At 35.1% G+C, this 12,582-nt stretch overlaps 1 protein-coding gene across 1 annotated transcript in view; it reads right to left on the reverse strand.

Moving 5' to 3' along the window:
• Window positions 1–2,291: 2,291 nt before the first annotated feature.
• The window catches only part of LOC111391858 (protein NRDE2 homolog), a 12,408-nt gene continuing 2,117 nt past the window's right edge, over window positions 2,292–12,582 (reverse strand). Inside the window, exons 3-10 of the mRNA XM_023017135.1 lie at window positions 11,642–12,272; window positions 10,558–10,729; window positions 8,520–8,880; window positions 8,032–8,142; window positions 6,413–6,764; window positions 4,606–4,831; window positions 3,688–3,909; window positions 2,292–2,971 (exon numbers count right to left, since the gene is read on the reverse strand). Of these exons, the coding sequence (XP_022872903.1) occupies window positions 2,818–2,971; window positions 3,688–3,909; window positions 4,606–4,831; window positions 6,413–6,764; window positions 8,032–8,142; window positions 8,520–8,880; window positions 10,558–10,729; window positions 11,642–12,272 (2,229 nt within the window). The 3' untranslated portion in view covers window positions 2,292–2,817. The remainder of the gene's footprint in view (window positions 2,972–3,687; window positions 3,910–4,605; window positions 4,832–6,412; window positions 6,765–8,031; window positions 8,143–8,519; window positions 8,881–10,557; window positions 10,730–11,641; window positions 12,273–12,582) is intronic.

Raw genomic sequence — 12,582 nt, forward strand, 5'->3', positions numbered from 1 at the left:
ATGCACATTGGTCTCAAAATTAGCACATTCCAGTATTTTTCTGTACTTATTCTTTTTCATTTAAATTTCACATTTTACATTTATCTGCATCTCACCATATTAATTAATTCAGGATTTGTCCATTAGAAACTACATGAATTACCATAATATGTCCTACTCACAAAATTCAAGTGATTAGTGACTCCAGATTTTTACGTTTTAGAATTCAAAACCAGCAAAATGCGAAAGCCAACCAAAAAATTCATAAGAGGACTAGATTAAAAGTGGTCTTTCATGTAAATTGCATAATCATAAAAGCCCATATTGTACTAAACAACTCAAGCAATTGAGATGAAACTCTATCAACAAAGCATAACCAAAAATTGAAGTTTGAGCAGAGCGAAAAGATTTGTACAAATTTTTCTAAAACTAAGAAAAAGGGAAATCAAAGGAAAAACTCCAGCCAATTGATGTGGAGGGTGACCCCGCCACCAACGATGGGAGAGCCAATGCTGCACTCATACCTCAACAAAAATCACAGTGGTCCAATGAGTCATTTCAGCCTCCTGCCTCCAGCTTCGCTTCCCGCGGTGGCTGTCAACACCGCACGCGGCAGCGATCTTCATCTGAACATTCTCAAATTCGGATTTCCGGCAAGGAATCTGGATCCCACCCGGATGATTGAACCCGTAAACCTTCTCAGCTTCCCTTAAAAGAAAGAGGGACTAGAGATTGGGAGAGAGGGTAAGAGAGACATATCAAAGTTTAGGGGTTTGAGTTGGGTTTTTTATTTTTGGGCTTGGGCTACTTTTAATTTGAATACGGGCTGATGCTGATATGCTGATGGGCTAATAAAAAATAAAACAAAGCTAAACTAATTCACCTGGACTGAGGCTGGCACGAGCTGTAGCACGGTCCAGCCCGTGCCTAGATCCGCCTGTGGGACATTAGATAAACATTTGGATTGTGCTTGAAATGGCAATACAAGATTGCTATTTAATTGAGTTGTCTAGTTCAACATAATTTATAAACAATCCTCTCGTACCTCTAATCAAGAAGTCAAGTTTTCTATTTAAATTGCTATCGGTAAGTTGTTTAACCTTAGCATATTTCACATGTCAAGAAATTACTTATCCCCCAATACCTTTTCCCTACTAAATCGAGTTGTCTTATTTGTTAAGTCCAAATTGTAATTGACTAGTTTCTTGTCCAAAATCATAGTTATTGAATTGTAATTAAAGTCAAAAGAGTCTAAGGTTAATAGTACAGGTCTTGAAGGAGTCAAAGATGGACCAAGGAGAAAAAGTCACTCTAAAATTGCTCGCCAACCGCCTTGGAAGCACTCAAGCAAAAAAAGCAAGAGCATTGTTGCTAGCTAGCCATGCCTTGGGCACTCGAGTGATCGACTGACCGCTCACTAGTCACGAGAAGGGTTTTCTAGCAGCTGTTATATCTGGATATAGTCCTATTCGCTATTTCAATAGTTTTTCAATTCTATTCAACCTCAAACTCTTGATATTATAAATAACCAAGCATTGTCGGTCTCAAAATGTGTGTTGAATCATTATTTCATACAAGAGAACTTATTATTGAAGATCCGTAACACATTTCATAAATCTCTTTCTCTAGCCGAAAACTTAAACACACAAAAGATCAATTAATCAAACACCCAAAATATCCTTCAAAATTTTGTAAAGTACAAGTTGTACAATCAAAGAGGTTCTATGATTTACAAATTGGATGGTCAGAATACTAAGATTTAATTGTATATGAACCTATTGTAAATTATCTTTTATAGTGAATCTTATTAACGAGATTTACCTAGAGATTTTTAATCCATGTGAAGAGTTCTTTAAGAGATTTTCATTTGCCATCATATTTGTTGTTATTTACTTTTATTACTGTTGACCTATATTGCTTGCTCGACACTTCAGAATTTAATTGAATGTTAAACTTAATCATCTGAAAACAACAAATAAGTGAATTATTATTTGTTGATTAATTAAATTTCTCATTATACACCTCCAGATGAAACTGAGTCTAAACGTCCCGTTCGATTACATTCATTATTTAAGATATATCTGAACATCAAGTTGCCATCTAAAATTTTTGATGAGATAAGAATTAAGAAAAATATAAAACGATGCCCTCGTAAATTTTCATGTGTAAATAGGTAAGCGTTCATGACTATAAGAGTACATTAGATAAACTTTTGGATTTGACCTTGAAATGGCAAATACCAAGTAATTTGACTGTCTAAACATGTATCTGTAACAGAAATTATGTCGAACAAAATAATTGTCAAGGAAACATTAAGAATAACAGAAATCAATAAAATTTAATTGAAATTTCAGAATCGAAAACTCCAGTCGATTTTAGTTCAACATATTTCATTTCTTTATAATCATCCATGCTATGTCAAGCTTCCTCCAAGTTGAGAAGCCATATTTGAAGCTGGTGAACCAAATTACAAGAGAGTCCAACGGTGTCTTCAATCTAAAACCAACATTAAAACGTACCTACAGTATTTATAACAACAGCACAAGCTCTGTCCTCTCCGAGAATACAACGAATGCCCACAATTCCATCATTCACTGGGATTATTCTGCATTAACTAAGCTCCCATGATCCGTTGGGATGCTTTCTTTTGCCGTAACAAAGTTCCAGAGATCATGGGATCCTAGTGTTCATGTTCTGGGCAAGTTTACAGGCTTCCATCAGAGATGAGAAAAGATATGCTCACTGAACAAGCATTAAAATGCATGCAATAAATCTGAATGCATTGTAGACTCAATTAGTCATGCTTGACTCAAGATTATGACGGTGAAGGTTCAGGAATCAAGATTCTGCCTCATCTTGCAATAAAATCTCGTAAATATCTGTCCTCAAATTGAGTTCCTTATCCCGCATTACTTCTTGGAGATCTGAGAGCTCTTTCACAGTTAGTATTGAATTGAGTTTGAGAAAGCCATCAAGCCATAGCTTTTTAGACCTGAAAAATAAGAACAGAGGCGTCACTTATCATTAAAAGGATTAAAAATATAAGCAACAGACATTTTTTTAGTCAAATATCTGTTACTTTTTGGGAAGCAAGCATAACAATCACTAGAAAAAGTTTTAGAAATGGAGGAGAAGAAATTTGTATCAGTTCTGAAATTAATCATTGTTGACAGAAAGATTTCTCTATCTTTCCATCTTAATATTACCCTTAAGTGACCCCCATAAATTAGTACGTAATAATACAAGGGACATCACACTTACGAAACATTCACACAGCATGATTTTAATTGACAGAATTTTTTCAAATATGTAGGGTATACAGTAAAAGAATGTCTTCATCAATATTTTTTAACTTAATTAAGATGAACAAGAATCCTCATTCTGGGATGGTATACTGTACTCTGCTTCAAACATTCTATACAGGAAATATACAATATGGAGAAACCAACTCACATATATTCATATGCACACAAAAAATGACATAAGAAAATAATTTAAATAAATTAACATCATTCAGCATTGACAAGCTTTCTTAATCCATTAGGCTACTTTAACATATGATACATGGACGATCAATCAGGGTACTGGAATGAGAAATCATCGCAAACTACTACAGGTGCAGAAAGGCAAGGGCTCGTCGATGCATGATGATGAAGAGAAATGTATTTGTCTACACCAAGTAGTGTATATTGCAAGAAATGATCGTACCATGGGCAAGCATGGATAGCACGGAAAAACACTCTTCTAGCTGCAGAAGGATTGCATGCCATATTCATCTCATATTCTATGTAACAACGCCAGAGGATTACTGAAATGCGCAATTTGTCATTCTCCAAAGCCCTTTCAAAAAGTCCACGTATTCTATGCTGGGCACCTCCTCTACTCATCTCGAATGACAATGAATAAAGCCACGTAACCACAGAAGGCATCCTGCGAGAGCAAGCAAGCAATAAGCACTCATATGGTTGTCCACCTTATATCACAGTTTAGGAAAATATTCTTTCATATTAAACAAGAATATGGAGGTCTTCACATTTCATTATCTGTGTGTGTTGTGCAAATAACTAATCAAAATAACATCCATACTCCACACAAATGTCGTTTTGCTGCTAACTCAATCACCAAAAGGTAAAAACTGTCTGAACTCAGAAAACATCTGTATAATGAAGCAAACAACACAAATCATATAGTCTTCGCAAGCATATGAGTTATAGAGCATGCACTGTTGGATACAGTAGATGAAACTAGCCATCAATACTTTAATTTATTAAGTATATTTTGAACTTCCCCATCTTGTAGGTTGAAAAATTCTTAGGCAATGCATTTTCAAAATTTCCACAATAGCAGTAAGAAACAATTCAACTTCACAAAAACTACTCTACCTTCCAGAAAGGAAATCATGGAGAAGCAAGAATCTAATAATTACAATTCACATTGTAACAGCAGCAGGGCACGATTCATGCTAATTTTTGGGTAAAATAATTGATAATTTGAAGTATAAACATCATATCAAGTTTTACTAAAACAGGATATATAGTCTCTTAACATATGGATACAGAAAATATTCATAAAATACTTCATAAAAGATGATATAAGATATTAAAAGAAAGGGATAGAAGGTGTTACTTGTGACAGTAGTCATCAAAAATCCATTGTAATTTGTTGGGGGACGTATGAAGTTTGCTGATTTCAGTTAAAGCACTGTACAGATTTGGATTGGAAGGATATATTTGTAGCCCCTTTCTAATAGCTTCCCATACTTTCGCTAGTTCCCATTCCGCATGGTTTTCACAAAGCATCCCCACATAATATTCAAACAGAGATTCAAGTTGATAACTTTGCCGTCTTCTCTCTGCAGTGAAGTGCATATGATAGTCATAACAAAGAACAAAAACTTGCAGCCATTGAAATGGCAAACATATGAAATAATCATCATTATAAATATATATACACTGCACCATTTACAAGTACAGGTATTGAATTGGAAAGTGAAAGCAAGAATTGAGTATTCAGTTAAATCATATATGTTCTCTATTATGAGGCAAAGAAAAAGGAACAGAGATATTTCAGCTCCATAAAATGGAAAAGAAATCTTAATGGATCACTTATTCATCCCTGAATCATATGCCTACCAATAACAAATCATGAAACATATTTTCAAGTCATATAATTTCCCTCTTTCTTACACCAAATGCAGCCAAAATAGAACAATAATTTATTTTGAGCCATTACCCAACAGCAATAAAATTTTGAAGTCCACCTGATAGTCATAAAATCGATAATACTGACAAGTACATGCAGAACATGTGCTATCAAAGACAATACCATCATTAGGGTCTTCATCTGTTTTTTCAGCTTTCATGGAAAATTTCAGTCTCAGATTGAAGAGGCAGAATGTTGTTTTTTAATACATTCCTTGGATATAGTTTATGAATGTTGTCTTTTTGTGTGTATTTGAGCCTATTCAGGAGTAAATTACTTATCTTAGCCCAAGTTTGGCTACTGTTAATAATTTGTTTATAAAGGAATAAACCACTTTTTATCCACATATTTCGTGGGACTCGTAAGTACTACCTACTTATCCACTACTTATTTCCGTCCATTCATAAGTTCAACCATTTATAAACAACTCCCAAACATGCTTTTAAACACCCTGCTGTACATAAGTAGTACTTATATTTTCTACTCGTCAACATTTCTGATTCCATATCTCAGTGCATCAAGGCCAACTCAAAATACGGTTATCATCTTCACCTTCTAAGAACTAGGCCCCTGTTTGGCTTCATTTTTTTTTTTTAAATGCATTTTTTCTCTTTTATTTTCAACCACACATTCTCCAATAAAATAATACTATGTGCAAAAACAAAACTTCCATTATTTTTTAACCACACATTTTTCAAAAAATCACTATTCTAAAATACATTTTCCACCAAAATCTATTTTTAATGGAGCCCGCACAGGGGCTAGACTCAATTATGTTTTTAAGACTATTACGTATACTCAACTAAATTAGTATTTAAAATTTACTTAGATGGGTAGGAAAAAAACATACATTTTCCGCTATGTGTGGGAAGATTAAAAAGTTGACAAGCATCCTTAGCCCATTGCATTGGTTGTTAGTTTCTAGGCACTATGTGAATTTGTTGAATCTTCTAACAATTATTTTTATTTTTGTAACATGAAAATTTAAGTATACTAAATAAATAATAGATATATTTTCTTTCCCACCAAGTTAAGAAGTATTAAACAGTTGCCAAGAATCACTAACCCATTTTGTTAATTTTTATTTTTTAGGCACTCAGGTTATGCAAAGAGATTTGTGGAATCTTCCAATAAACCTTTTTTAAACATTCAACAAAATATCGTGTGCACAACAAAAAATATGAAAGTTTAATTATACAAAATAAATAATATATACATAAAGCCAACGCACCTGGAAGCACCATTGTAAAAGCATCTTCTAAAATTTCAAAAGCAGCAGCCAATCCAGTAGTCAACTTCTCAAATAAAGCAGCTGAACAGATGAGAGCAACAGAATGATCATCTACCATGCCACATGTCCATGTCGGACGCAACATTTTTATGCGGTCTTTGAACCCTTGGCGTGCTCTAAGCTGTAGCAGGCTTGATGGCTGACATTTAAATGGATTATATTGTGCTCCACTACCCAGGCAAGATAAGATATGCATTGCACGCGAGACTGAGTCAGAATTTCCAACAGTACTATTTCCGAGCTCCACTTCGGCATACCAAAAATATAAAATTGATGCATTTGGCCTAACTTCCTGCTTGGAAAAATTCAATAATACTTAGACAGGTCATCCTTGAGTTTTCCTTTAAAAAAGGGGGGCATAGAACAATAGCATTCAATGAAATGAGTAAAAACTAAGAACACAAAAAATAAAAATCCACTACAAAATGAGAACAAGCCTATACATTTTAAGATGATGTTGCAATGAGTAACATTGAGTTTTCACATACTTTTTCTTTAAGATTAATACATTAAAAACATGGCATATGATTTTTTTGGGATAAGGAACTTAAAAACTATCCTAACAATAATTGCATCATTCTTAAATGATTAGTTTCTTCGTGCATATATGTGAAAAATCAGTGAATGACAGCTTTGATAATCAATAAATGTTTGATCTTAGCCAACGTTTGAGCCCCATTTTGGTATGATAATGTATTTTGAAATAGTGATTTTTTGGAGAATGTGATTAATAAAGAAGGAAAAAAAATTTTATTTAGGCGTAAAATTATTTTATGGAAGAATGTAATTGAGTTTTGAAAAAATAATTTTTTGTAAAAATTGGGGCAACACATAGGCTTAAAAGAATATTTATTGCTAAAGTATGAAAGTGCACAAATGTAATACATCAAGATGTCCTCAAAATCTTTGGATTATTTACTTAATTAGTTATTAAATCCACTATGGATTTCATTCCAGACACTTTTAAGTCTCAAGCAATTACTTTTAACCAGATAATCGAATAACGATTGGGTTGAACAAATACTTATTTCAGTTTTATACTGTATCTTAATAACTATGGTTGAGTTTGCATTAGCTTTTTAGAGATTATGAACATAGTTCAAGGTTTTGTGGTTACTTTTTCAAGTTTAAAAATGTCTAGAAATAGAATGTGTTGAATCTAATATTTGATCTAAAAACTGATCGTTACACATAATTTCATCCAATTCACTAAATTCTAAAAATCAGCCTGCACCTTTGGTAATAGCAAGTGTTTTCCTCTATTTTTCAACTAACATGAGCTGGGGATAACTTCTACTGCAAGTTAGGAAGCATTGACCAAATAGAAACTTTTATTAAGCTTGTGATAGGGAAAGAAGAAATAGAAATCAGTACTGGAAGTTAAATTCTGCCTCGTCATAGTGGGGAGTTCATTATTCATTCATAATAAATATGTTAAGCTGAAAAAAAAGCAAGGACAAATATGACAGGGTCTTCTGAAGGACAAGCTTTGAAGTAAATTAACAGTGATTGTATACAGCATGTAACCCGAGAATAGTTACAAAATATTTAAACCATACCAACGGAAGTCCCTCAATAGAGGACAATGCCATGTCAAAAACCTTTCTCGCATTATCAATATTCCCAAACAGTGCTTCTCTCCGAGCATAAACTCCACACAGCAATACATCCTATTATAATAAAGTACAAAAAGAGTATTAAAATAATCAGATTATAGATATCAATGAAATCATTCTACAACATGATGATCAGCTTTGTCACTAGATTAAAGCCAGTTCTCAGGTCAGTACAAGAATAATGGAAATGAGGAGGTTCATCGTCTCAAAGTTTGCTTATCTCACTTTCAACATTGTTTTATCTTTCAATTAGAAATGCCTTGTAAAGGAACTATCCACATTGAATATTAAGGGGCAGAGACACTCCAGATCTATCACACACAGATAGTCCCATGCTCAAGTCAAATAAAAATATTCTTCACCAGAAATCAGTAAATGAAGGTTACCCAAAATTCCCCACATTAAAGTCAACTAACACATACAAGGCATACCTGCCGATTATTTTTCAATAGCGTTCTTGCTAAACCCCGACATGGGGTTACTGAGGAGACTGATCTATTCATTTTTGTATTTGATAGCTCTTCCGCAATAAGAGCAGCTTCCTGCAATATGTAATTTTGTGGAAATGCTGTCAAACAAAGCAAGGTAGCATTACGGAGAAACTTCATTGCATTACTCCTCATATCTGTGTCATCTGAACTGCTTAATAGAAGCTCCAAAGGGGTAGTTGTTGGATTGTCTTGATTTTTAACTAGAAGATTGTGAACCCTTCTCATACTGTCTATGATAGAGTATGGAAGTGTCTCTAAACTGAGAGTCTTCTCAGCCCAACTTGAACTGTTTGTGCAAGCCCTAAAAACACAGAACACAATTGAATAGTAGATGAGCAGAAGAATGGTATCTCTTACGTTGCTATTAACAGAAATATCGTAATGCAATTGACTAAGTACCAGATAAAACTTTTATGCCAATATTGAACCAACTGTAAACAGTAAAAGCACAAGCAACTACAGGGAAAACATAGACCAATGCAAACAAGGTGATATGTAAAACTCCCAAATTATTGAAGATTGTCACCAGCAAGATCCAACTCTCCTGATAACCTATGGACTTGGTGCATGTTTGTCAAAGCTTAAAAGCTGGTCAAACTCTACATTCATCCACACATTTCATATGACATTTTTTTATTACTCAAAACCACACATTTCTCTGGAGCCACTACTTATAATCAACTATAACCTTTGACAAACAAGCGCTTAATTTTAAAGTTACCAAAAGGTAGCCAGAGGATAAGTACAATGAACATGGGGAGACCCCTGGCACACAGAGAACAGAATAAAACTAGTAATCTGAACATGAATTATAAGACAGAGTGAGAAATTATCACCAGAGTGTAAACATCATATCAGCATTGACAGGCAAGGGTCTTCAATCAGCAACTCAGCATTGGCTGACTGAAGATTCTAACTAACTACTCCCCGATATCAGCCAACATCAAATTATTTCCATGAAAGAGGGATAGCTGTGGTCTTGGGGGTGAAGGGATGTGGTTGAACTATACACAATCCAAATAATGGGCAAATCATTTCCACCTTTCTAAAAGGCAAGTACTTTCCCGTATAGCTTTAGTTAAATGAATCTTTAATCCTTTTTTATAGCCAATGTGTGTGTGTGTGTGTGTGTGTGTGTGTGTATTTAGGTTTTGCAGCATTAAAGAAAGGAAGAAAGCTTTCTGTATTAAATAACCAAAAACATCTTTTCTCGCTAAGTGTATGCAGCCACTTAAATAATTTGCCAAGTCCTTTCATCACTTAAAATCGACTGTGTTGATTTTTGCAACCATTCGATGCCCACTTTATCTTGAAATGGTAGGTTTCGACTTCAGCCTCAGCATCATTCTCTCATTCTTAATTTTCATCTGGCGAGATCCATCTTGACAACAAATTTCACGATTAAGAGAAATAGAAATTGTTAGTTCCATACCTGCTCGTTCTTCCCTCTTCAATTGTCAGAAACTTAAACGATGGCCACGACCCACATATTGAATCCAAGTTTTTCATTCTCATTGCCAGCTAGAGGAGTGAAAGTAAGCCTACAACTAGGCAGTCCATAGCTAGGACAGACAGTAGCAGTAAGACTTCCACTTATTAGCAAAGCGAGTTAACTTGAAGCAAGAACTCTTAGGTAAGAAGGGTTGAAGCCTCTTCCGAGATTCGAAGAATAGCATATATAAAGAGTATTTCTGTTAAGATTTCGTACAGCGGTTGATCATATTTTCAGCCCTTCAGACAATTAATTAACACTTCCACCTTGGTTCTTTCGTATATGAAAATATCAGATATTTGAAAAATGCTTACTAAGCTACCTAATTGTGGTGATGTATAGCACAGCTTGTATTAATAAACATGTTAATGCATGCACAAAATCACTTATATCAGCTATGAAGCACTGTATGAAAGCAGATTACAGAAGAAGCTCAGCAAAACAAACAGGAATGTGAATCAAATTGATAACACTATAAATACGAACCATTTAGAAATCCTCCCTTCATAAAAATCTATAAACTGGGCTACGAGTGATAAGCGTGCTTCCATAGAATTTAATGAGAACAGGTAATCGCTCACATCTTCATATAATATTACCCTCAAAAGCTGCTCATCGTCTTCCATATCAGACGTTCCATCGGTACGAGAAATTTGATCTGTTTAGCAGCCATGTTCACTAAATTAGTTATTGTTATTGGATACTACATTAACTTGGAACATTAAAATTTCACAAGCAACTAACCAAAAAAGAGAAATTTAAGAGTCAGGAGTGAAAACAAACATCATAGTCACTGGTATTGGGGCAACGGCTATTGGGCCAGTGTGACAGTCAGATTTGAATAATGCATACAGAGAGTGAATCATGACAGCGAATGCAAAATACTTGCACTATGTTGAAGGCAAAAGAGCTGCACCAGAGGAAATTCCCTAAAGTTTGCAAATACTTGTCCCAATATTAACAACTATTGATGTCAAGACAACCAACTCACCAAAAGTAAATGTTATTAAAAAACATGGAGAGGAAGAGAGAGAGGATATCGAGGTTAAAAATGGCATGGTATAACATCCCCATTTCTTTCCCACCCTCGTTACTTAAATATCAGGGTGAGTCTCTATTTGACTTAGTGTATGCGCTCTAGCATTTTGGTAGTATATTGCAATAACTAATACTAAACGAGAAGACTTGCCCACATTCTGTGAAAATTCCTCATTTTGATTGAACACTCAGACAAAAACAAATTAAATTATTTGTCCCGGGCTGTATGGTCGAGAGTCTGTGTGATTTTGGCAGGAAAGTTATCAACAGCTAAATGTGTCGATGAGAAGATGTCATTGATGTTAATCCACATCTTTGTGTGCTGTGATAACATGTTGAATTACTTAAAAATAAAGTGGTTCAACACTTCAGAGATTGTCTCATCCTTGCATGGTAAGCGTGTTCCTGGGGACTTATTTCGAAAACTAGAATCTGGGCAGACATTGGGATCAGGCAAGGCAAGATGGAGGACAGGGGGAGGAAGGAGGGAGAAAGGGATGGATGGGTTGGGGGGAGTTGAACAAAGACAAACCAGATTTTGCACGAATAGGCATCCATTGTTCAGAATCTCTTTCCAACTCTGCCTTTGACCACCTAGTCCATATTTTTGTATCTTTAATCTGGCTATCAGCTTCAGCAGCAGCATCAATTCCAACCTTTTTAAGCAAAGCCTCTATATCATCCTTCTGCTCTATGTTTATCATCTCAGATTCATGGTCAGACTCCTCGAAAGCCATATCGTTTTCTGTGGTGCTTGCTGCAATTTCACTAGTTTCCTTTTGGTTAGATAATGGTTCAAACCAACCCGTCCAACCGCCTTTTTCAACATCATTTGAAGACTCCTCACTAATAAGTCTTTTCCTCTGTTCTTCCTCTTTCTCTAGCCAAGTTGACCAGCCAAGTGCACCATCTTCTCCAACTCTTGCACCATTACTGCTCCAGAAGTGCTTAAAAAGTCTTTGCTTACTTTGTTCACTAAGAACTAGAGAAGGACAGAACAAACTGTATTCAATCTCAGATTGAAATAAAGCAGTAGCCAACTCTTGGTAACCTGACTGCCACTCAAAGCGGCAAAGACTGAGAAATACATCGACCAAACCAAGTTCTAAGTCAACAACAGCTGGATCAATAGAAGGTGCAATGAAAGATTGATGAACCTGCTTCTGCAAAAGAAAAAAAAATGAGTCAGCTAAACAAAACACAGATGATCGAATGCTGCATGTATTGCCAAATAGAAACAAGATATAAAAAATTAAATTCATAAAAAAAAAATATTGTTAAAGAAAAGAAAGGATTCAGAAGAAAAATGAAAATGCCTAATAAGTGGAGAACAGGATGCTACTCTATTGTACCAGATTTCGAATGTCCTCAGAGATTTACAGGATGATGCTGGCTATCACATACTGTAAAAATCGTTTTAGCTCAAGAATTCACCCCCCCCCCCCCCCCCCCCCCCCCCCCCACACACCCCCC

The sequence above is a fragment of the Olea europaea genome, unplaced genomic scaffold (genome assembly GCF_002742605.1).
Source record: "Olea europaea var. sylvestris unplaced genomic scaffold, O_europaea_v1 scaffold849, whole genome shotgun sequence".
Taxonomy (NCBI): domain Eukaryota; kingdom Viridiplantae; phylum Streptophyta; class Magnoliopsida; order Lamiales; family Oleaceae; genus Olea; species Olea europaea.